Source organism: Herpailurus yagouaroundi, unplaced genomic scaffold (genome assembly GCF_014898765.1).
Source record: "Herpailurus yagouaroundi ecotype Mexico unplaced genomic scaffold, PumYag 188, whole genome shotgun sequence".
NCBI lineage: Eukaryota > Metazoa > Chordata > Mammalia > Carnivora > Felidae > Herpailurus > Herpailurus yagouaroundi.
In genome coordinates, this window is record NW_024412419.1 from 22,203,159 (window position 1) to 22,228,549 (window position 25,391).

Sequence of the window (25,391 nt, forward strand, 5' to 3'; positions counted from 1 at the left end):
CCAGCATCACTACTTAGTAAACTGACCTTATTCAGACTGCTTAAACTCTCAATAATAGCAAGTAAAATGGGGCAGTGCCTACCTCATATGATTAGGTAACATGCAAAATACCTGAAATAGACCAAGTGCTTAATAAACACTTGTTTATCCTTTTTTCTTCCTTTCCTCTTGAGAACACATGGGAGGGAGAATATTTACTAGAGAAATCTATGAAACTCCTTGATGAAAGGTGAGATTTGCATTGGGACCTTGAAGGATGAATAGGGTTTTTGTGGAGATGATGAAAAAGGATGCTCCTGGAGCAGGGAAGTGTGAGCAAACGCACAAAGAAAGAAAAGCACAGGCATCCATGGATAGTATAAAGTGTACACATTGGGAGGGAAGGTTGAAGTGGAACAGCCTGGGGAGAAGAGGGTTTATGGTGAAGAAAGACAGCAAGGGCTGAAAGCAACCTCCTGATTTTCTTTTGGAGGTGGAGACCAAGGCTAGAGTCCACAGGAGGAGCAAGGCTGCCAGCACCGACCTCTAGCCTCAACAGCAAGGGGCCCCAGGTCCCATCTTTTCTGTCACTGAAAGTGGAATCCCATGAGGCAGTGTTAAGGGGCTGCTGTGTAGAATGAACAAAGCTTCTCTGCAATGGAAGGCATTTCCCTGTCAGCTCAAAAACAAAAGTGGCACAACCAGAGCCCGATCACAATGGGACGGTAGAAGGACTCCTTTGCACCAACATGGGTTGTGGTCCCTCTGCTGCTAATAGTCTGGTTGCCTCCAGTTTGTTTCCTCTTCTGTACAGGAAGGAAATTGGAACTGCTTGATTCCTTTCTTCTTCTTGACATACAATAAATTCCCAAATCCAAGAAGCAGAAAGCTATTCACAGATATTTGGCCAACCAGTCTACAGTGCCAGAGGGTTTTGTTCCAGGTAGGTGGTAAACTAATCTCCACTCCCTTCAGTTGGAGCTGGCTGTGTACTTCTTTCTGTCTTCCGAGGTCATCTGACTCCTCCCTCCCCTCCACCCCAAACTTGATTGTACTCCTATACATTCCAAGACTGTGGTTTGCCTATTTCTCATTGCTGGGGTCTGTCTCTGCTTAGGAGGCGGTACTGCAGTCCCTAGGAGTCTGCAGCATCCCACAAGAGGATTCTAACAAGAGGAGATACAACAACACATTACTGTATTTGGGTTCTAAACACCTCCTATCTGGAGAGTTGAAATAAAAGCAGCTAGACATGTTTAATAACTCAACGATGTGCCAGGATCATGAAGGACCAAAAATGATGACGTGTAAAGAATGGTTAAAGTAACTGAAGATATTTAATCTAAAGAAGAAAAGACTTGGGAAACACATGATAGCTATTTTTAAATATTTAAAAGGGCAATCACAGGGAAGAATGACTAGATTTCCTAATAATCATGGTGAAATGTATAGAAGTATACTCTTTGACTTGATATAAAGGAAGATTTTTTTTAAAACAGGACTGCCTAGGAGTGTTCGAGTAAGGTCAGATGACCAGTGATTGGGAATATTTCATAAGCAGGAGCAAGTAAGATCTGAGCCACTGTTCTACTGGTAGGGCGTTTGTGGTGTTCCTCAGTTAAAGAAGTACTATAAGCCGCTTCAATCCAATAAATTACTGTCACCCCTCATGGGCCTGTGTGTTGGTTACTTTGAAGAGGAAGTTGAGAAGGCAGTAATACTGGATCCTGGAATATAGTCAGACAGGAGCCTTCATACAGATACCCTTTCCAGTTCTCCAAACACCCACTCACGTGTGGTCTCAAAAACACCCAGTACCTTTACTCAGCTTTACCCACTTCACAATATGCTCAATATGAGCAATTTGACTCCCAAGCCTAGGTCAGGCCTGAGTGTTTCTCATGAGCCATAGTTTTAGGTGGAGGAGCCTTGAGAGTTTGTGGAGGGAGAGCCCCCCTGCCCGCAGGGGCCTGTGATGACAGAGTCTGTGGAAGGAGAGGTATCTAAGGAGTCCTGGCAAGGCAGGTCTAAAGGTCCAGGTCTGGCAGCGTCACTATCCAGGAAGACCCCAGTTCCTATGGCCCTGTGGTTGGGGGCCATTTGTTCCTGGCAGATTTCATTCCAAAGGTCCTGTGTGGACCACAACTAGGGACTGGGCAGAAGGCGATGGCTAGTTGGAGGGAAGCCAGGCCCTTTAATAGGGGAGGACGGCTGGAACATAGCAGTGAAGTGGGCTCGGCTTTCAAGCTGCATACGGTGGCCCAGTGGTGAGGTGAGTCCACGGACAAAATGGATCCGAACCAGCCCTGACTGTCCCCCAGATACCAGCCATCCATAGGAATCCAGGTTTGGGCTGAAGCGGACCTGTGCAGAGAACAGAAAACAAAAGAGAGATGCTCACAGTTGGTGCTTTAGGGTGAGTTGTAGCTGTAACAGGAGGAAAAAAAAAGGGCCACAATCTGAAAGGATAAGACCACGATGGGGTAAGAGAGGTAGAAATGAGGAATGTCTATCATGCTTTGCAGAATGAGGTCGCCAGAGCTGTTTTCCCTTCTCAGCTGTCTCTGTTATGTGTTCATTGCCCATTTCATTGATCCTATGTCCAGAGTTGGGACGAAACGAGAGTGAAGAAAGGTGGAGAAGAGGAGACCAGGCTTTTACCTTGTGGATAGCCTCCAGCTGCAGCCTGTCCAGGCAGAGCTGCGAATGCCCCTCTCCTTCCTGCATGCGCAGCATTGGCTCTCTGTGGAGCAGATCATGGAAGGAACCCTGGGGAGGGGAGTACAACAAGAGAGAGAAAGCCAGGGGCTTCTTAGTCTTGCATCTTTGGGCTACAACTCCTTAGAAAGCCCTACTATACCAGGACTAACATTTTCTACTTTTTCAAATGCCACACCCATTCTCTTGGCCTCAATTTACCAAATCTGTGTCTTGAAAGAGCAAGTAGTGATGGCTGACAGTTTCAGCATAAGTTCGAGCCTTGGGAGGGTTGGGGGCCTCCGATGAAGCAGAACGGTCTCGACCTTCAGGGCTGTCCTGATATGGCATCAGATCTGCTTTATATATAGGCTAGAAAGGAGACCCTGACATTAGGTTCCATAATACTGAAGACGGAATAAAAGTAAAAGAGAAAATTGATTTTGGGTAGGAGAGACTTAAAAGATGGAAGAAGGTAGTATGTTTGAACATATGCTCAGATGCACTAAGGTAGAGAAGATTATGTACAACTCTGTGCTGAGATTTCCAGGGACCAGGCACCTGGGTGGCTGAGTCGGTTAAGCATCTGACTTCGGCTCGGGTCATGATCTCACGGCTTGTGAGCTCGAGCCCCGCGTCAGGCTCTGTGCTGACAGCTCAGAGACTGGAGTCTGCTTCAGATTCTGTGTCTCTCCCTCCCCCTCCCCCCCACCTCTCTCAAAAATAAACATTAAAAAAGACTTCCAGAGACAATTTCAGGTCTGGGAGACCTCATACAAATTTGTACCCTATTGTTAATTTATAGTTCTAATTTAGGAGATCACGTGGATTAGGACCCAACAGATGGTGCTGCCATTAAATATTCATATACGTACGAATCTTCGCTCTACGGGTCGCTTGACATTTATTGGGTTCAGTGCCATGTCTGGCAATATAGCTGCAATGAGCTCCCCGGATATATCTCCCGCGGCTATTGTCCCAAGCCAGTCGGATCCTGAAAGACTCTAATAAGAAGAGACAGATGTCTTTCATTCATTCATTCACTCATTGTTTCAGTTCTGTGAACTGGTAACAACTGCACACAGTCTGAGGTGGGCACACACACACATACAAATGAGCTTATGCATAACCCTTATCCCTGATGATACAGTTACCATACATCTCTCTTTTTCTATCCAAAACTACTGCCTCTTCCTGACCACCAGCAGGTGAGTAAAGTAATCGTTTTCCTGTGCAATGAAGACGGGGGCTCACCCAGACAGTGCCTTTTCGAGGAGCAGTGAAATAGGCCTTGAAACCAAGGTAACCAGCATCAATATAATGAATTCCACAGAGTCCATAACTGTAAGAGGAAGAAAAAAACACTTTCCTTTTTCCAAGATTGGATTCATTTCCCTTCCCCAGTTCCTTCCAGAATGCAGACTACCTCAGTGTTTCCTTCAGTGCCCAACTCTGAACTCCCCTCTCCCCACAACAACCTGGCACACTTTGCACCCCAACCCTTAGGGCCTGTCCCAGAGCCCCTATGTGTATCCTGCCGTACGAGGCATAGCAGTTGTCCTGAGCCACAGTGACACCATTGTAGGGGAGCAGCCAGGCCAGCTCTGTACTCAAGAAGCGCTTGATAGAGTTTATGGGTTCATAAGGTCGTCGAAGGTCCCAGAATTTGATTTTGCGGTCACTTCCCGCAGAGACGAGGAAATGACTGTGGAAAGAGGGGAGAAAAGGGAGCAGATCAAATCTGAGCAAGGCTGGGAGCGCCAGCCTGCCCAGGCTTCACCTCCCACGCCACAGCTCTCCTGTCCCGTACCTGTTAGCTTTGCACCACTGAAGGGCACGCACAGCCTGGTCATGGGCTAGGAAACACTGGAAAGGGTAGAGTTTCAAGGAGCCGTCAGAGAGCCGTATCCGCTGTAGGGGTGAGCTGGTGGGAAGGTTCCAGAAAACCACCATGCCTGAGGTAGGGATAGAATGTGTAGGTAATAAAGGCAAGTTCTCCCTTCTTTGCTCTAATGTTTTCCTCTGGGTTCCTAGGACCTTTGCCTTTTACCCTCAGATGTGACCCCCTTATGAAAGGATATGTGGATCATGATGATCTAGGCAACATTCCCTCCATGATATTTTAGCTCCAACACTCATCAACAAAAAAATAATAGCTTAGTGTGGCACTTGCAGTTGAAAGCTGGACTGAATACACCCAGAAGCCTGGACTCCCTACTAAATAAAAGCAAAGGGCTTTTTAAAAGGCATAAACCCTCTAGGACAAGGGTTGACGAACTACAGCCCTTGGGCCAAATACAGCCTGCTGCCTGCTTTGGTAAATAAAGTCTGACTGGAACACGGTCACACCCATTCGTTTACCTCATGTATGGCTGCCTTCAGTTTTCAATGACAGAGTTGAGCAGTTCCAACAATGGTCAAACAGCCCACAAGACATAAAATATTCACTATCTGGACCTTTAGAGAAATGTCTGCCAACTCTGCTCTAAGACAAAGAGAATAGGCAAGGAGCCAAAAGCAACAAAATGTGGAGAAACATAAAACAAACGAAGAAATAGAAACCAACTCTGCTGACCCAAAAAGCTGCCCCCGACAGGGCTGGCGGAGGAGGAGGTAATCAAAAGTAGAACTCTGATAAAAAGAAAAGAAATTAAGGAACAGTAAGAATTTAATCAACAAAAGCTGGGGAAAATATTTGTAGCTAAAAACTCAGGAAACGTAGCACCTCTGAACCTTTTTTGAAAAAGCTCATTGGCAGGGGCACCTGGGTGGCTCGGTTCAGCGTCCGGCTTCGGCTCAGGTCATGATCTCACGGTCCGTGAGTTCGAGCCCCGCGTCGGGCTCTGTGCTGACAGCTCAGAGCCTGGAGCCTGTTTCAGATTCTGTGTCTCCCTCTCTCTCTGCCCCTCCCCTGTTCATGCTCTGTCTCTCCCTGTCTCAAAAATAAATAAATGTTAAAAAAAAATTTTTTTTTAAAAAGAAAAAGCTCATTGGCAGTGAACTCCAGCCGAGCCGTATCAGTAATTTGGCAACAACGGCAGCCTGAGGTGAACGGACGGTGGACACACATGATCATTTCAATACAGAATTAAGGTTAAATAACTGGGAATCAAGACAGCAAAACAGCATCAACAATGACAGCATGCAAATGATGAAAAATCACAGTACCAAAAGAAACACTGAGAAGACTGAGAGGGCCAGGAAGAAGCGTGAGAGTGCTAATTTCCTGACTTCTGTAGGCTGAGGCTACTGATGAGGTCTGACCATGAAATTGTCACCTGATAACTACAACTACTGGACTGCTCTTTATCATTCTTTCCCCCTCTTTTTAACCTCAAGAGGATCCTAAGGAATGGATGTCTCTGTGGTGAAGGAACATTTATGGGAAGCTTAGCCCATCTTTCAGTTTCCAGTCTTTTTCTTTTATAAAATTAAAGTGTAATTAAATTTCATACATTTTCATTTAAAATAGCTTATAGAGGGGCGCCTGGCTGGCTCAGGGGGTAAAGTGTGTGACTCTTGCTCTCAGGGTTGTGAGTCCGAGCCCCACACTGGGTGTGGAGATTACTTAAAAACAAAATCTTTAAAACAGCTTATATAGGGGGCGCCTGGGTGGCTCAGTCGGTTAAGCGTCCGACTTCAGCTCAGGTCATTATCTCATGGTTCATGAGCTCAAGACCCACACTGGGATCTCTGCTGTCAGCATGTTCACTTCAGATCCTGTCTCCCTCTCTCTGCCCCTCTGCCACTTGTGCTCTCTTTCTTTGTCTCTCAAATATAAAAAACATTAAAAAATATTTTTAAAATACATAGAATGATCCCACGGTCATAGAATTCTTTCTCTCGCCATCTGATCTTTTTATCTTTATATATGCATACAGAACTCCATGAAATGATCTTCACCGACTCTTAATTATGGTTTTTTGAAAAGAAGATTTCTAGTGACTTTCTTCTTCCTTCTTTGTATTTTTTTTACACTGCTTGACCATAATGCCCAACACTGAACCAAAAAAGAAACAACCAAAAAACAACAAGCATATATAAACTTTAAATAGCAACATCCCCTTATGTTTTGTTTTGTTTTGTTTTGTTACCATTATAGTAGCCAGCAGCCAGGTGGTGGTGGGGCCGGGTGGGCATCCAGGCCAGGCTAAGGCACTGACCACACTCAGAGGGGTCCGAAGCTTGCATAGACCCCACCTGAAGGGTCGCCACACATTGTACCTGCAGAGACAGAAGAGCCAGGCCTAGGGTTAGGAATACCTACCATTTGCCACAAAGGCTCAAATCAGTGTTTAATCCAGCAGGATGGGGGTTTTTCAGTGGCAGAAGGAGACTCACTGCGGAATCAGTAAGGGAGGCTCGAGAAGATGGAGCCTTGGCTAAGGTAGCAGATTCCTCACTCACCTTATAGATGGCGGGCTTCACTGCATCTATGAGGGAAGAAGAGCGATGCTCTGAGAACAGAGGACTGAAGTCCTGATCTGCCTTGCTCTTACATCAGCACCCCTAATCTGACAATGACCTTCCCTTACGCTCATTTCTCCACCAGCACATTGATGAATCTACCTCTATCTGGCCCCATCCCCTTCCCCCACCCCCTTATAGTGAGCGTGTCCTTCCTCCTATCAGAATGACTAATTGCTCCACTCTGCTCTCTCCCCACTCTCTCACCTTTTCCAGAACTTTGCTCATCTGGTTATCGTTCGTTTCTCCTGAGCGATCTGCTTTCTCTCCCTAATGGATCGTTCTCATATGCATACGTAAACATGCACTATAGTCTCCTAACTCAATAAAACAAACACACAAACAAAACCTTTCCTTTGCCCCTTATTCACCTCCAGCCATCACCCTCATCCATGTGTTCCTCTTCACGGCCAACCTACTTGAAAGAATCGTCTACGCATCTGTCTTCACTTCCTCACTGCCTATTCCCTCCTCAGCCCACTCCTCCACCAAACCACTCAAAACTGGGTGCCCTGTTCTTTAAATACTCGGGACAGTTGAAAATCAAGTTTGACAAATAAGAGATGTCTTTCCCTAACCTCTTCCTCTTCTTGCTCATCTTCAGCTCTATATTCTCTCCCTCTCTTCCCAATGAAGAGAGGGTGTTTATGTGTACACGGAGAGGCAAGCGTTTATGTGAAGAAAGGAGAGGTGAGTACGGGACTGAGGGAAGGAGAAGAGTGTGGCAGAGGAGATCAGGGGAGATCACGCTCAGCACATAAGCTGTGGCAGCAGGAGGGGAGGGCCTGAGGGCACACAGCGGGCAAGGGGGAGAAAGGGGGTATGCTCAAAGAACTCAGTGAGAAGACTGCAGGAGAGAGTACCCCTTTTGCAGACTGCTAAAGAGACAGGTGGAGAACAAAAGGTGTGAAGTCAGAGTGGGTAGGATGCCGAGTAAGGCTTGGTCCTAGAGGCTGGGCCAGGAGGGGCTTCAGGGGAGATGGACAGACCCTGCTGCAGCAGCACCACCCCCTCACCTGCTGCACTACTCACCTGGGGGCTGTTGAGCCAGCAGGGCCTCCGGATGGGGCAGACTGAACAGCAGCACCTTCCCATCTGAGCAGGCAAGAGCCAAGAGGCCCAATCGGGGCAGAAGAGGAGCCTAGAGGGGGAGCCCAGATCTGTGCTGAGGCTTGCTGCCTTCAGAGCCTCTCAGAAAACTTTTGAGGTTTTGGCCCCTGGAAGTGATATGGGGTTGCCGGGAAAACTCCATCCACCGCTCTCTGTCCCCTCTGAGAACTCGCAGGGCCTCTCTGTTCTGACTCTGAGTCCTAAAGCATCCCACAACCAACAGGGAGGTACCTTCCGAGGGGTGCCTGGAAGTTCCCATGCTCCACTGGGGCAGAACTTGAGGTCCCAGATGCAGCCATGGTCACAAGCAATCCCATAGACAAAGTGGGCCCTGTTGCCAGGACTGAGGAGAGAAAGCATATGGGGAGAATGGGTAGGGAGAAGGGGCCTAGGGCTGCCAGAGCCTGTGCTCTGCCCCATCTCAACCCAATCCAAGCGCCCCAGCGCCCCTGCCCAGCCCCATCCTTCTCTCCTCCTCAACCACCCTCCCACAGCAGCGTTCCAGCCCCACCTCACCAGCTTTCTTGCTGCAAGGTCCCGAGGCCCCAGAGTTGGAGCAGCCCGGGACCCGAATGAAGCTGGCTCAGTGCGTGTGTCTCATTCATGTCAGGGCTGGAGAAAAGGGCCACATACTGCGAGGCTGATGCCCCCTCTGGCACTGGGCACCAATCCAGAGCCCAGAGGGGTCCCCCTGTGAAGAAGGACACATCCCAGCGCTCTGGGTGTGCTGTGATTGAGCTAAATCTAGAGAAAAGTCAAAGATGGGATGAAGAAAGGAATTAATAAAAGGTAATAAGGACTTCATTAGGTGAGTGGATAAGCATCCAAACAATGGAATATTATATGGCACTAAAAATAAATGAGCTATCAAACAATGAAAAGGCACGGAGGAACCTTAAATGCATGTTTAAGTGAAAGAAACCCACCTGAAAAAGGCTACACGCTGTATGAACCCAACTATGTAGCATTTTGGAAAAGGCAAAACTATACAGTCAAAAGATCAGTGATAGCCAGGGATTAGAGGGGAGGATGAGTAGCTAGAACACATAGGATTTTTAGGGCAGCAAAACTACTCTGTATGATCCCATCATGACAGAGACATGTCATTATACATTTGTCCAAACCCAAAGAATGTACACCACCAAGAGTGAATCCTGACGTACACTATGGACTTTGAGTGATGATGTGTCAATGTAGGCTCATTCATCGTAACAAATGTACCCTCTGGTGGGGGATGTTGATAATGGGGCAGCTGTATATGTATGGGGGCAGGGGAGTATATGGGAGATCTCTGCACCTTCCTCTCAATTTTGAACCTAAAACTGCTCTAAAAAATTAAGCCTTTAAAAAAAAAAAAAAGGTAATGAGGACAGAATGGGAGCTCCACCTGGAGCTGGTATGAACTAGCTTAAGCAAGGGCCAGAATATCAAGAACATTCTACAGGTGACAATAGTCCTTAGCCACCATCTGTCTTCCTCCTTTCCTTCCAAAGCCTGTCTAGCTCTAGTTCACCTTCAAAGATGACAGGCTGTGCATTCTGGTTTACCACAGGGCTCTCCAGGGCCAGTGTGCCCAGGTCTATCTGAGTAGATGTGACCTTGTAAACGGGTTTGACCTTCCATCTCCGTAGCTGCCCTCAGTCTGGCCAGCAGTGATGAGCACCGCAAACTACCTGGGTTGACCAGGTCTAGCAAGGCCTCCCACCCTGGGACCAACTGGAACAGCATCAGGGGAAGAAGAGGGCCAATATGTCATCCCTTTCAACACTCATTTGTCCTGTTTCTATCTCCTAGAACCAGAAAGAGATGCAATCTTCACCTGTTTATTCGGTAGAGTGTGCCATCTTCAGGAAGTCCTTCACGCTGTACAGAGAACAGTGGAGACTTCTCCTGCTGGGGCAGGTAGGGCGCCGCCTCACTGGGGGCAGGCAAAGGAAAGAGCATGAATGTGGAAGACTTTCACCCACCCCAGGATTCCCTGTCCCTCTTCTGATCCCAGGAGTGTCACCCCCTCCTCGGCTTCAGAATGTCTAACTTACAGTTCAGACAACAAGTGCCACTTCCAGGCTAACGGAATCCACTCTGCAAACTCCCAGTACGAGTGCTTCTGTTCTCGGCTGGAGGGACAGAAGCAGCGTTAGTGAAGGAGGAGAGAAATTCTTGGGCAGCTCTGTCCAGTAACCTGTGTGCAGTGATGAGAGGGATCTATTATGTGTGCTGTCCAACGGATACATTAGCCGCTAGCTGTAAGTGGCTATTAAAATGTGCCTAGTGCAGCTGTGAAACTGGACTTTTAATTTCATTTTAATTAATTTGAAATTACATTTAAATGGCCACACACACAGCTAGTGGCTTATGTCGGACAGCACGGCTCTGGAGCTCTTGCCTTTAGAGCGGTACCTTTTAGTTATGAATGTCTTCAGTGTCCTGCCCTGTGAGTGCCTTCCCTCTTTCCCATGGCCTCACTTCTAGAAGGTCCTCTGCACGCCAACACCACCCCCGCATCCCCAGCCCCCTCCTCAAGCCTCACAGGTCCTTGGTGAGATGGAGGCACTTCCAAACTGGAGCCATGATGTGATTTGGTAAGCCATTGGGAGCCATTCCCCGGCAGTGTGGCTTCTGTTTCTGAGGATCAAATGGAAAAAAAAAAACATAAGCGAGAGAACTTTACAGACTGGAGAAAGTCCCCGGAAGACAGCTTTCCCAGCTTTTACTTTTCTTGGTACCACCTCCTCTCTAGCCTCTGACCTGTCAGTGTCTTAAAAGATTGATGTTTCCACCATTACTAGGACTTCACCTTCTGCAAAACCTGTTATGTATTTTCAAAAATTTTTTTTTCAACGTTTATTTATTTTTGGGACAGAGAGAGACAGAGCATGAACGGGGGAGGGGCAGAGAGAGAGGGAGACACAGAATCGGAAACAGGCTCCAGGCTCTGAGCCATCAGCCCAGAGCCTGACGCGGGGCTCGAACTCACGGACCGCGAGATCGTGACCTGGCTGAAGTCGGACGCTTAACCGACTGCGCCACCCAGGCGCCCCTGTATTTTCTTATTTATTTTTTGAAGTTTATTTATTTTGAGAGAGTGGGGGGTGGGGGGGAGAGACAGCATGCACCAGTGTACACGAGGGAGGGGCAGAGAGAGAGGGAGAGAAAGAAAATCCCAAGCAGGCTCTGTGCTATCAGCGCGAAGCCCAACCCCACAAACCGTGAGATCGTGACTGGAGCCGAAATCAAGAATTGGGCCACTCAACCAACTGAGCCACCCAGGTTCCTGGAACCCGTTACGTATTTTCTGTTCACCTTCCTCAGCATCTCCATGGCATTTGGTTCAGAGGACTCACATTCGCTTCCTCAAACTCCTGCCTTATGGAATAGTGTCTCCTTGTTTCTTCCTGCCTTTCTAATATTCCTCTGCAGGCTCTCCCTCCTCTGACAGGTTTAGTTGATGATGGTATTTCCCCGAGTCCCTCTGTCTTCTCCTCAACCCTCCATACACATACTCCAGGTAATCTCACCCCATGCCCATAGCTTTGACTTCCATCATTATGCCTGATTATCAAGTCTATATCTTAGAAAATGTAAGTTTTACTCAGTTTCAGCTTCTCTACAAATTCTAGACTTTTACAGTGATCCCAAGCCATATTACAGAGCCTAAAGCAAAAGGAAAAATCAGTAATACAGTTCCTGTCTTTTTAAAGCCTTGATATTTTTGTTTATCATAAATCTGTTGCATCAATTTTTATTTTTATTTTTTTTATTAAAAAAATTTTTTTAATGTTCTTATTTATTTTTGAGACAGAGAGAGACAGAGCATGAGCAGGGGAGGGGGAGAGAGAGAGGGAAACACAGAATCCGAAGCAGACTCCAGGCTCTGAGCTTTCAGCACAGAGCCCGATGCGGGGCTTGAACTCAGACTGTGAGATCATGACCTGAGCTGAAGTCGGACGCTTAACTGACTGAGCCACCCAGGCACCCCTCAATTTTTATTTTTTAAAATGTTGCATCAAAATATTTTTCTTGATTACTGAGGGTTTGGGACTCCCTTAAATGTTGCACTTGAGACAAGGCAGGCAGTGATCCCACATACATGACTGGCTACCAGACATCTCTAGTAGGATGGCCCATGGCCCACAGGCCAATTCAACATGTCAGAAAGTGAGTTCATCATGGGGGGTTATATGTAAATATGAATCACAATTCCACTCCTGAAATCATTATTATACTATACGTTAACTAACTTGGATTTGAATAAAATTTAAAAATTAAGGGATGCCTGGGTGGCTTAGTTGGTTGGGCATCCGACTTTTGGTTTTGGCTCAGGTCATGATCTCACAGTTCATGGGTTCAAGCCCCATGTTGGGCTCTGTGCTGGCAGTGTGGGGCCTGCTTAGGATTCTGTCTCTCTCCTCTCTCATTGCCCCTCCCCCAACTCGTGCTCGCTCTTTCTCTCTCTCTCTTAAATTTTGAAAACTTAAAAATAAATTTCAAAAGAAAAGGAAGTGAGCTCATCACCTCACTGCTCCCCCACCCCCCACCCCCACCCCCCTCCCCCACCCCCACTGCTCCTCTGTGCTGAAGTCCAGCACAAGAAAGCACCATCTAAGTTAGAAACTCCTACTCCTTCCTTTCCTGTGACTGCCAAGTGCTGTTAACTGTCTCAAACGTCTCTTGTATCCGTCCCCCACCTTCGCTTGCTTCATGGCTTGATTCAGACGCTCCCTATTACTACCTGGATACCTGAAGCTGTCTTCTAATTGTCCACTGCTGACTGACCTATTGTCCTAACTAATTATATTTCTACTTAAAAACCTTTGTTGTATAGATTTTCTGTGTGTGATGATGAAAACATTTGGGAAATGGGTGGTGGTGATGGCTGTACAACACCAAGGACAAGCTAACACTACTCAATCGTACATTTTTAAATGGCAAATTTTATGTGGTATATTTTACCACAATTCAACAAACGTACAAACACCTGTGTTGGCTCCCTCCAGTGGTTGTCCGGCCATCCCCCCGAGTTTGATCCCACCACTCTCCCCTAGACCCTCCGAGGTCCCGCTGGGCACTTCTGCACCCTTGGGAACTTGCTGAGAGCTCTCAATAGCCCTGCCTGCTCTAGTGTCCTGTCCCAGGAATTTCTGGGAAAAACAATCCCTCTGGCAAACTGCCACTCACCTCTCAAGACCTAGCCCAACCATCACTTCTCTGGGAAGCCTGAGTAGTTCACTGCCTTCCTCTACATGCCCAAAGCACTGTGTTCAGTCCCGGTGAAGCACCTATCACACTGTGGACTTAGGCAGAATGCTGTTGCAGTCACATGTGTTTCCTAGTGCAGAGTAGATGCTCGGTATCTGAATGAGTAATCTCATGTACTTACACCCGCAGCCCCCCCGTGCCCCAATGTTTTTGAGGGTGTCCCTTTCTTCCTTTACCTACTTTGGCCATCAGTTACTAGGCACCCTGCAGACCCCCTAATAATCCTATTTCCCCACTTTCTTATTCATTCAGTTACCCCGGAAGTGGATCCTCGTGGGGTGCTCCGAGGCACCGCAGGCTCGGGGTCAGATGAGATCTCGCTTGGAGCCTCGCTTTCATTTCCATCTTCAGCCTCAACCTGGAGAACAAAGTCTTCATCCCGTGCAGTGTTATTCTCTTCTTCTCCACCTTGACAGGCTGCCTGTGGCTGGCTTTTATTTGGTTGGGCAGGGCTGCTCACTTTGGGGCTCTCGGGACGGGGCACTGGAGCAGGCAGGGTTGTTGAGAGCTCTTCAGCCAGTTCCTGAAGGTACAGAAGTGCCCTGTGGCACAGGGCAGAGTCAGAGCCATACTCACAGACACTTAACTGAGAGCCCCTTTTCCAGATACTTAGCTGATTCTTATCTCACTGGATCCTCCCAAGGACCCCTGCAAAGCAGCTATTAATTTTCCCTTCCCCTTTGATAAAGAACCAGAGATCCAGGGAAGTTACGGACTTGGCCAAGGTAAGACTCAGATCATGTTTGTGGAATGTGAACCCAGATCTGCCAACTCTAAGTCCAAAAGCACTTTCACTCTACCACAGAGATCAGTAAGAGCCAAGGGAAGAATGGAAGGACACAGAGAGACTGATATATACTGGGCGGTAAAATTGCAACGAAGACCTGGAGGAAACTGAAAAAGGTGACAGGATACAAGGCACAAAAAGCAACCTCCTAGACAGACAACCTTAGCAACAGGTAGAAGTTGCTGCGGTAAGAGCTAGAAGATGGCTCAAGTCCCCAGAACCCAGACGTTACCCCTGCTTACCTGACGCCTCACCACAGCCTCTCAGCTCTCCAACATCTGTCCCACCCTGATTCCCTTCACCCCGGCCCCCCCCCTCCACCGAGCTGCGCCCCACAATCCTTACACTTGGGCAGCCCTTCGGCGGGGTCGTTCCCCAGGAGGGGTCTCAAAGTCCTCAGGGGGCCTCTTTGGAGGTGGAGACTCTGGCTGATCTAGGTCTTTGGACAACTTCAGCAGTAGCAGCTCTGCCTTGGACCTTCGACCTCGTTTCTTAGGCATGGGGGCAGATAGAGGGCTGGATTGATCTAAGAGACCAGGAACCAGAGGGGTTGACGGAGGATTAGGTTGTTGGGGCCTTTTGGGGCCTTTCCGTGTCCTACCACCTCTCTTCCGGCCAGGCTTTGAGGCCCTAGGTTTTGAGACCTTTGACATCTCTGAAGAAAGATCTGTAGAGAAGAATATGGGTCTGTGAGACGGGACCAGAGCTCAAATCTCTTTGGCAGAGATTATACCATACCCAGGTTGGTAAGATCCTGTGAGCTCACCCTGCTCTCTGTCATCTGAAGCTAAACATGGGGAGATTAAAAGATTAAAGGACAAGGTACATACCTTGCTGTTCAAGTCTGGAGAAGCTTTCTTGTTCTGGAGGGAGCCTGCTCTCATCAAGAGAATCCTCAAATCCAGGCAAAGGTGGAGGTAAAGACATCTCTATGGAAGCCTCAGCACTGGTTATTTCTGAAGAGGCCGTGACATCAAACTGGTTTAGCACCTCTTGTCCAGGAGAGTCTACCACAGTCATGTTCCTCACGGGGCCGGCCTCCCCCAGGGCAACACAGCCGACCCCGCAGGTATCCATCAGCACCCCCTAAAATGGCTGTCCCTGCACAGAGACATACACGTGAGGAGAAGGCAAAAGCTATTTGCACTGGCTCAGATTTTTCTACTTTCCTGTCTTTTCTCTTCCCATCCCACCCACCGCCTCCCACTTCCCCGGGGGAACTATTTAATAATAATTACTAAACATCTTCTGTGTTAGGCACTATTCTAGGAATTGGGAGTATGACAATAAGCAAGACAGCTAAGGGCCCTGCTCTCATGGAACCTACACACTAGTGGAGCTGGCAATGAACGGATAATAAGAAAGTTACCATTTATTTATTAAATGCTTACTATGTGCCAAGCACTATATTGCTTAGCCAACTTAAAGCTCTTACATTTTCTTGTAAGGATAATACAGTGAATGAACAATTATCCAACTCCTTTCCCTAAAGCCCAATGAAATAAATCACCCCTTTCCCGTCAAAAAATTAAAAAAAGAAAGAAAGAAAGAAAGAAAGAAAGAAAGAAAGAAAGAAAGAAAGAAAGAAAAAGAAATCACCTGTTATGAATCCAGGGAAGGGCCACAACTTCCTAAAACAGACTATAAAGAATAGTTGCCAAATACATAAAATTTAGACCACATTGAAGGAGGATGCCCAGAGCTAATCCATGTTTGTGAATACTAGTTAAGGAACAAATTTATTTTATAAGTAAGAGTTATCTAGTGGCCTGCCATCAATCTTTCACCTGAATAGGGGAGGCGGATGGCTATGAGACAATTAAGGAACATCCTACTATATTAAGAGACCTTTCCCACATTGAAGAATGGGCTAAAGGTGCTCCTGGCTGGCTCAGTAGGTAAGAGCATGTGACTCTTGCTCTCAGGGGTTGTGAGTTCGAGCCCTATGTTGGGTGTAGAGATTATTTAAGAATAAAATCTTAAAAAAAAAAAAAAAGAATGAACTAAATAATTGTCACAAATCTTCATTTTTTTCAAACTCAGAAAATCAATTGTGTAACCATGGACCAAAGTAAACTGACAGAGATAAACAAAGCATTGACCACCAAACCAAAAAGCTGAGCAACACAGAACTCTGCAAGGGCCCAGGTTTTGGTTAGAATAACATACCTTTTTATGACAAAAAGGGAGAAATACCTCAAATCCCAGGAGGAACCCCCCCATAGGTCTGTACGTGCCTTAAGAATAAATAATTCATTGGCCTCAGCTGAAAAGTGTGTTAATACAAAGACCATAGGAAATATACAAATTAAACTTCCCAATTGTCTCTCTTAAAGAAGCTACAGTCTAAACATATTAGAAACATATTAGAAATAGCCAATCCTCTAACTCAGGTGCTAAGGAACACTGTGCTAAAGACACAGTGTTATATCGCCAACGTAAATAGAGGTCAATAAGAATCCATCTACCCTGTTCTTTAGTAAATAGCAAGCCCTGAGAGAACTACTCCATTCAAAATTAGTAATAAAAAGGATCCACATGAAATCTATGCATAGATACTACAGAAAGAATCAAAAGGACACAAACAAATGAAAAAAGATGGAAAGTATCCTTTCGAAGAAAGCCTCCAGAAAACAGAAGAAAATTTGCAACAAAAAATGTCTGTATAATACTTAAAAAAAAAAAAAAAGATACTGTGGAATCCAAGAAGAGATAAAAGAAGACAATGGGGAGGTGGAGACTGAGCAGTCATAAGGAAAGAAAGTGAGTAAAATGGATAAGATCATCATGAAATGAAATGAAAACCAGGGGAGAAGCAAAATGTTGAAAACTGTACTGCTATAAAGAGATAAAAGTGATTAGTGAGATGATATAGATGAAAAAGAGGATGGAGGGAGTCAACACATGAATAACTGATGTTCCTAAACAAGAGAGAAGGAAAGGCGAACAGAAGTATTAAAAAAAGAAAGAAAGAAAAGGAAAAAAAAAAAAAAAAACCACTTAACAGAAGAAAATTTCCTGAAATAAAAAATAGAATACTTTCCTGAAATAAATGAAGACCCTGGTCTATCAATCAGAAGAGCTAAGGTGTAAAAGGCAAGTAAAAGTCAATAAAGAATCATCAAGACCAAGAAATACTTGAGTGAAGATACTAAATTTCTCCCACAAAGAGAAAAGTAAACATCAGGTCAGCCTCAGAGTTCTCGGAAACATTTGATGCCAGAAGATAAAGAAACACAAAGGGGGTCAAGAGAATTCTTTACTTAACTGAGACATCATTCACATAAAGGCAACAGGATGGTATTCTCAATATGCAAGTCTCTAGGAATTATAGTTTTAAAAAAATCAACTTGAAGACCTACTTCAGCCAATGAAAGACAAATCAATACAAAGAACTTTCTAAGGTTTTAAAATTTTTATTTAAGTTTATTTATTTGAGAGAGAGAACACAAGTGGGGGAGAACAGCAGAGAGGGACAGAGAATCGCAAGCAGGCTCCATGCTTAGAGGCAGGGCTCAATTTCACCAACCGTGAGATCATGACCTGAGCCGAAATCAAGAGTCAAATGCTTAACCAACTGAGCTACCCAGGCAACACAACAACTTTCTGATGGAGAAGCTGTGGTATAAAGATTGCAGTAAGCATTTAACCCAGTGACACATTGAGTTTAAACAACTGTGGTAACTACCACTATAAAACAGACTCTAATTTAAAATTTTGAAAGGCCCTGCAATGTAAAAATAAGAATTTTCTGACTGTAGTAGACCAAGACAAAGAAGTATCCTGCTTTTGCTTGTAAGATCGGTAACTGGAGAAGTAAAGGGCTATTAATACCATTTAGATATTTAACAGAACTAAAGGCAGTATACTCTGTTGCTTCCAAAATACCCAGCAGACCACAGAAACCAGAAAAAAAAATTGTTTTAAAGGCTGTACAATAAGAGATTGAAAATAAAAGAAACACAAAAAAGAAAAGAAAAAAAAAACCTACAAAGAAGATAAAGATACGTATAACGATGACCAAAAATCAATCCATTCATTTAAAAAAAAAAAAAAAGAATAAAGATTTGGATTGATTTTAAAAAGTCAAACTATATGCTTTGAAGGAGTGTCTAACACAGGGCCACCTGAGTGGCTCAGTCAGTTAAGCATTCAACTCTTGATTTCAGCTCAGGTCATGTTCTTGCAGTTTGTGAGTTCCAGACCCGCACTGGGGTCTACGCGGACAGTGCGAAGACTGCTTGGGATTCTCTCTCTCTCCTTTCTCTCTGTCCCTCCCCCACTTGCTCTCTCTTTCTCTCTCTCAAAATAAATAAATAAACTTAACAAAAAAAGATGTCTAATACAAAGGAACTCAAAAGAGCTGTAAGTCAAAAGATACATTAAAATATATAGGGCAAATGTAAGCACAAAGAAAATAGGAGTTTTGGTAATAGCAGAGTTGAGTTCAGGGGGAAAGTATTAAATGAGACAAAGAGGGAATACTTTGTCATAAAACTTCAAATTATATAAAAGATAAATGTCATGAACTGTTAGACGTCAAATGACAGCATTAAAATAAAGCAAAATCTTCAGGAAATACAAGAACTACTTCTTTTAACCATTGACAGATCAAGTAGATAAGGACAGGAAGACATGAATAAAATGATTATTTGACCTCTCTATCGGTCCTGCTTCAGCTGCACAGAACAGAATCCTCTCTAGCCAGTTCAGCTAAAAGGAATTCATTATAGGGTATTACATGGTTCACACCAGTGGTTCCTAAATTGTGGTGGTCCAGGCAGCATCAACATCACTTGGAAATTTGTTAGAGTGCAGATTTCCAGTCCTATCCCAGACCTATTGAATCAGAAACTCTGGGATGGGGCCAGCACTTTGCGTCTTCACAAAGCCCTTCAGATTACGAGGAGGCACCCACAAATCACAAAGCTCCTGCCACAGCTGATGGCTCCATGAATTGCCTCTGCAATGATCAGAAAGTGACCTAACTGAACAGGAAAGACCCTTCTCTGGCTCCCAGATCCAGAATCATACCACTGCCACAATCTGAACCAATAATATGTATTGCCTCCTAGCCTGGCTCTCTCCTCTCTAAACTGAAGTTCAAATTTGAGTTCTTCAAGAGCACATTTAATTGGCAAGACCTAAATCATATTCAAAATCTTGGATGGAAAAAAATTCCAGGAAGTGAAATTTCTAGCTTTCCAGGCTCTCAGTGGAGGTTTTTCCTTCTCTCATGTCCCACTTACCCCATAGTAGAAAATGGGATCAGCGTCTTGTCAATTCGTCTCCAATGCCACTTCTAGACGAAGAGTTCTCCCTGTCTTGTAAAAACTGTTCTTGAAGCTCAGAACATTCAGCTAAACCATTGCTACTCACTTGCTGTCTCACAATGGACCCTGTCATCACACAAAACCTTTTAACCTCCAAAATCACAAAGACATCCCACTATCTGATCACAACCTCCTATCTTTATAGCCAGACTGCTCAACTACAATCTATATCTATTCTCCAACCATATCAAGTCGCTATCTATTGATCTCTCCAATTTCTCCCTGTGTTGGCCACATCCTATCTAGCTTAGATTCCTTTATTTGAATCAGATTCTTGTTGATATTGTGAAGTTCCTTTCTTATCTTTTTGTTCTGCAAAATTGGCAAAATTTAAGCCCTGGATGAACCAACCATCCTTCTTTTCCATGTGTGCATCTAAGGTGCCGAGTGCTACCACTTACACGTTCTCTCTAGTCAGCCCCCACATTACCTCTCCCCCAATATCTGATGCCCTGGTTCTCAGCAGGTATTTTGTCTCTGATTCCCAAAACAAAACCCAGAAAGTCACTATGTGGGAAATACTTCAATGTCTGGTCAAGAAGCCTACTCTCTCCATCTGAACCCTTTATCTACTTTCTAAGCCCAACCTTCCACCTGTGTTCTAGTTCCATCACCCTACCTCCTAGGGACACTGGAATTGTTTATCATTTTCCTTTCCACTGGCTATTGTCCAGTTGGTTGCTTCCTTCCTTCATTTATTTATAAAGATTTTAAGTAATCTCTACACCCAACATGGGGCTCAAACTCACAACCCTGAAAACAAGAGTCACATGCCCCACTGAAACAGCCAGGTGCCTCCCCAACTGCATTTAAATGTCTGTAATTACTGGGATGCCTGGGTGGCTCAGTTAGTTAAGTGTCTGACTTCGGCTCAGGTCCTGATCTCACAGTTCGTGAGTTTGAGCCCCACATTGGACTCTGTGCTGACAGCTCAGAGCCTGGAGCCTGTTTCTGATTCTGTGTCTCCCTCTCTCTCTGTCCCTACCCCACTTGCCCATGTGCACTCTCTCTCTCAAAAATAAACATTAAAAAAAGTAATGTCAATAATTCTCATCTTAACACACATACAACTACCCTTTAACCCATATTCCTCCTCCCTCTCACAGTCAAACTTTTAAAGAGTTCTCTGCACGTGATGTTTTAATTACCCTGCTTCATTCTGACTAGGATTTTGCCTTCCAACTCATCACTGAAGCTAAAGCCTCCAATAACTGCTGTCAACTAATTCAGTGGACACTTCTGTTTCCTTTAACTTGATCTCTTAGCAGCACTGATGCTACTGATCACTCCTTTCTTGAAACATTGTCTTTTCCTGAGAAGCAATTCAAGTGCAATAAAGTTTCAGATCTTTACAAAATTTCCTCAGTCTTTTAGAGTTGTCTCACCCACACCCATACGCTTCTTTGTTTCTTTGCAAATGTACCTCTTTTGCCTTTCCCAAGGGATCAACTTAGTTTCCTTTCTTTTCTGAGTTGTCTTTACAATACTTTTAGTTGAAGTAGAATACTTGTAAATATGTGTAGAATATAAAGAATAACAATAAAGCACCTGTTTATCTGCCACATTACAACTTAGTTTTAATAGAAACAGTAATTCTTTCATACTAAAAATCTTTAAAATTTAAACATATATCACAATTATATAAATATAATGACAAATTAACTGACATAAAAAATGTTGAGGACCATCACAATGACTCTTGGCAAGCATTCAACTCCACCAGTGAGAACAGTGACCAGGCCTATAGGAGAAAAGCCTATAGGCTTCAGGTATGCAGAGTGCCATGAACATCAGTTTGTATGCTTTACAGAGGAAATGGGGAATGTCAGTTAACACAGGGAGCTAGTTAAATAGGTATCAGTTGGGGCACCTGGGTGGCTCAGTCGGTTAAGCGGCCGACTTCAGCTCAGGTCATGATCTCGGGGTCTGCGAGTTCGAGCCCCGCGTCGGGCTCTGTGCTGACAGCTCAGAGCCTGGAACCTGTTTCAGATTCTGTGTCTCCCTCTCTCTGACCCTCCCCCGTTCATGCTCTGTCTCTCTCTGTCTCAAAAAAATAAATAAATAAACGTTAAAAAAAAATTAAAAAAAATAGGTATCAGTTAAGAGAACTTCTATGCATGTCTTAAAGAATTTCCACATCAGTGCACAAATACCTATCTCATTCTTCTTAGTTACTATCCAGTGTTCCATAGAATTATAGTTCATTCGGATACTCCCCATTTGATGCACAACTGAATCACAACACTATTACAGACAATACTGCAATAAATATCTAAGTACAGATCTCTTCGTTAATGAGAAATTATTTTCCAGAATAATGATATGAAGTGGAATTATTGTACTGGATTAAAGGATATACACATTTCAAAATTTAATAGATACTGCAAACAGCTCACCAAAACAAAAGTCAATTTGTAATCCCACTAACCATATATCAGTACCCATTTTGCCACACCCTTGCCAATCTGATGGATGAAAGAATTCTTCCCTATTGTATTTATTTGCATTGTCCTGATAATGATTGAGGTTAGCAACTTCTTTTTATATATTGGACATCTATTTTTTTTTTTATGAATTGCTGTACTTATAATTTGCCCATATTTCTACAGTACAAAGCAATCTTTTCCTTATTGATCTGTGAAATTATTTATGTTGCAAATACTGTGTCTCTACTTTTTAAAAAAAACTTTGTTTAGGGGCACCTGGGTGGCTCGGTTGGTGGAGAGTGAAAATCTTGATCTCAGGGTTGTGAGTTCAAGCCCCACACTGGATGTGAAGCCTACTTAAAATAAAATAAGTAAAATAAAAATAAAATATATTCTTAAAATGTTTATTTATTTTTGAGAGAGACAGAGCACGAGAGGTGGCAGGTTGGAGACAGAGAGACATAGAATCCAAAACAGGTTCCAGGCTCTGAGCTGCCAGCACAGAGCCCGACGTGGGCTCAAACCCACGAACCCTTAAATTATGACCTGAGGCGAAGTCGGCCGCTTAACCAACTGAGCCACCCAGGTGCCCCATAAAATATTTTTAAAAAAACCTTTGTTTATAGTGTTTCTTGCTAAACTGAAATTATATTTACTGAGTTAATTTTTTTCTTTATGACTTTTCCTTTATGACTTGTTTGTGTCTTAAAAAGGCACCTCCTACCCCACTGATATAAACATACCTTATTTTATGTTCTTCTAATACTTTTTCTAGTTTTGAATCTTAAATGTAGCTCTTTAGTCCATGTGGTATTTTCTTATGATAATAAGAGGTATGGGTATTCACTTACTCCATATGTATCTTCCCTGAAAGTTTCATAAGGATCTTGCCTGATTCACTACTGAATCCAGAACCTGGTACATGGTAAGTGCAATAATTAAACTTTGTTAATTGAATGACCACCTTCTCAAGGTGCAAAAATCCCTTCAAGAATTCATTTCTCTAGAAGGCAGCAGTAGGGTATGGTGGTTAATTTCCATTTATGATTTTATAATACAAATCCTAGACATAAGTAAAGGAAGGGATGTTTAATAAATTTTGCTAGAGTTTATAAAAGTTTACATTTGCACCTCAACTTGTTTGGAATGCTGCTTCAAGGCTGCCAGGATTTCCCTAATCAAGGAAAATGATTAGTTAACACAGTTCCTCAACTATGGAATTACTTTAAACACACTGTTTGGTCTAATACCAAAGTGTTCCTATGGTACAGCTGGTGGTATGCAAGATTATTTTAATGATACAAAAATGAGTTTTATTTTGATTGTGTTTTTAACTTGTATAAAAAACTCTAGTCCATGAAACCCATGGTTTCATCTTTCTTGCTTAGATTGAGACTAAAGCACTTAAATTTTAAAAATAAGCCAATTTTAAAAAACTACTAAGAAAACAATACATTTGATAAGAAGGGGTGGCAAAAAGTAACCAAGGCACAGGAATGGCTGAAGTGTGTGTAACGATATGCCACTAGGGCGAAGAGGCTTCGCCAAACACTACACCTCTCTAACAAAGTGAGTTACTAGGGTGGGGCTGAAGTCGCCACCTCTGCCCTCCCCAGCAGTCAGCCAACTTGCTGCGGGATAAAAGGACTAGAAGGGAAACATAACTGGCCCTTGGCTGCGCCAATGGGGTTGCAGCGCGCGGGGCACAACCCCGGGGTTAAAAGAGCCTCATCGAGGAAGATGAGACACAGCCGAATGAGAATGACCCGCTACCACTCTAGGGGTGACCGTCTGCCCTTCCTCAGTCATGGGCGTGAAGGCAGCTTCCATCCCTAGCCTGGGCTGGGGGCGAGCCCTGAGTTTTCTGAGGCCGAGGACTACTGTAGGTTTGCTGAGTCCGAGGAATGCAATGTTACCAACGACGCGGCCAGAGCACAGGATGCCGTGTTACCCGCACCGCGTCGAGAAAGAAGGCAAGAGCCATGGTTAGCAGGGATAAGGGATGTCCGGTTGCACTACAGGGAAGGAGGTGGGGAGCGTGATGGTTTCTGCAGCAGCGCGGGGGCTGGAAATCGCGATGCTGTGCAGAGGGAAGAGAGGAGCCGGGAGCTGGTTCCCATTATCTTAGTGCTATGGGAAAAGGAGGAGGAGGAGGAATCGTGGGGGCCCCGCACACCCCGCTGCGGTACACTCACCCTCACCAAAGTCCTTCCGGAAGTCCAAGTTCGAAGATGGCGCCGCCTGTCTGGTCGCGGTTTTATGACGAAATCTGGTAGCTACTCTTTATTGTTCCCCCCCTTCCCCTCCCCCTCCCCCCGCCTCCGCCCCTCCGGCCGCCAGTGCACAAGGTAAACACGTGAGCTTGGTGGGGACTTTGTGCCCGAAGACGTTTTCTCAGACTATGTATTCCACAATGCAGTGCGGCGAGAGTCCCGCGCCCTTTCGGAGCGGTTGAAGCTCCTGGGCTTTAGCCGCGCAGGGGACGCTGCGTGGCCTTCTGGGAATTGCAGTGTCAAGAAAGGAAGATTGACGCCTGCGCGGTGATGGTCGTCGCGCCCCGCGGATTCCCAAGGGGCCCGTACTAGAGCCTCGAGTGTGCGGCGCGCCCAGGCCTGGTTGCCGTTCCTGAGCACTGGAAGCCTGCCTAACGGTCAAGGCTGCCTGCCGCGTGGCGAGCTGGGCCAGACTGGAGTGAAAGTAACTATGCGGCGCAGTCCCAGACGAAGACACAGACTGAGAGATGAGGAATCCCTGCCGCGGCCTGCCAGAGGATGACTGGGGCCTACGCGAAGGGCAGCCACTTGTGAAGTCAAGGATGGGCCCTACTAAAACACATTAAGGGGGACTGGGCAAAGGACAGGGAAGGGGAGCCAGTAGAAAAGTCTGGCGTGGGGACGCTGCTCTCGCCTCAGCCTCAGGCTTGGACCTTGGCCTTGGTTGGGCATAGGCCTTGCCGCATTCCCGGGATGTGGGATGCTGGTAAAGCGCCGCTCTTCGGTTCAGGTCATGATCTCAGGTTTGTGAGTTCAAGGCCCGAAAGACGCTTTCTGCTGTCAGCAGAGTTGGCTTCAGAACACCTCCCCCCCACCCCCCCATCATGCTTTCTCTCTCAAAAATACACCTTAAAAAAAACAAAAATGGGGGAGGTGGGATGCTGGTGGACAAAGAAAAAAAGGTAACACATTTCTGCCCTTTCCTGAGACCTTTAAAGCCATATAAACTTAACAGGTCTCCACCTATCAACTGGGAGAATTCAAGATTTATAAATAGGGACCAGAAGAGGTGGAGTAAACCAGCCTTTCTCTTCCCCCAAAATCTCACCTATTACATTCC

The 25,391-nt window shown here is 45.1% G+C and overlaps 1 protein-coding gene across 1 annotated transcript; it reads right to left on the reverse strand.

Annotated features, from left to right (window-relative positions):
- Window positions 1-1,292: 1,292 nt before the first annotated feature.
- Window positions 1,293-24,348, reverse strand: GTF3C2 (general transcription factor IIIC subunit 2). The gene is made up of 19 exons (XM_040496335.1): window positions 24,254-24,348; window positions 15,130-15,400; window positions 14,645-14,966; window positions 13,769-14,054; window positions 10,784-10,878; window positions 10,293-10,370; window positions 10,073-10,171; window positions 8,770-8,997; window positions 8,485-8,596; window positions 8,176-8,284; window positions 7,084-7,109; window positions 6,771-6,900; window positions 4,487-4,631; window positions 4,220-4,381; window positions 3,931-4,018; window positions 3,552-3,680; window positions 2,899-3,048; window positions 2,641-2,748; window positions 1,293-2,343 (listed from the first exon to the last, which is right to left on the reverse strand). Exons 2-19 carry the CDS (start codon window positions 15,374-15,376, stop codon window positions 2,125-2,127), a joined length of 2,733 nt encoding a protein of 910 aa, XP_040352269.1. The 5' UTR covers window positions 15,377-15,400; window positions 24,254-24,348; the 3' UTR covers window positions 1,293-2,124.
- Window positions 24,349-25,391: the final 1,043 nt, after the last annotated feature.

Excerpts from the sequence above, each read along its gene's own strand:
- GTF3C2 (XM_040496335.1), bottom strand. The coding sequence starts at position 15,376 with ATGGATACCTGCGGGGTCGGCTGTGTTGCCCTGGGGGAGGCCGGCCCC. Across the intron at positions 4,632-6,770 it reads GGCTGCTGGCTACTATAATG|GCATGGTGGTTTTCTGGAAC; the intron begins GTAACAAAACAA and ends TCCCTACCTCAG. Across the intron at positions 2,344-2,640 it reads AGCTGGAGGCTATCCACAAG|GTCCGCTTCAGCCCAAACCT; the intron begins GTAAAAGCCTGG and ends TTCTCTGCACAG.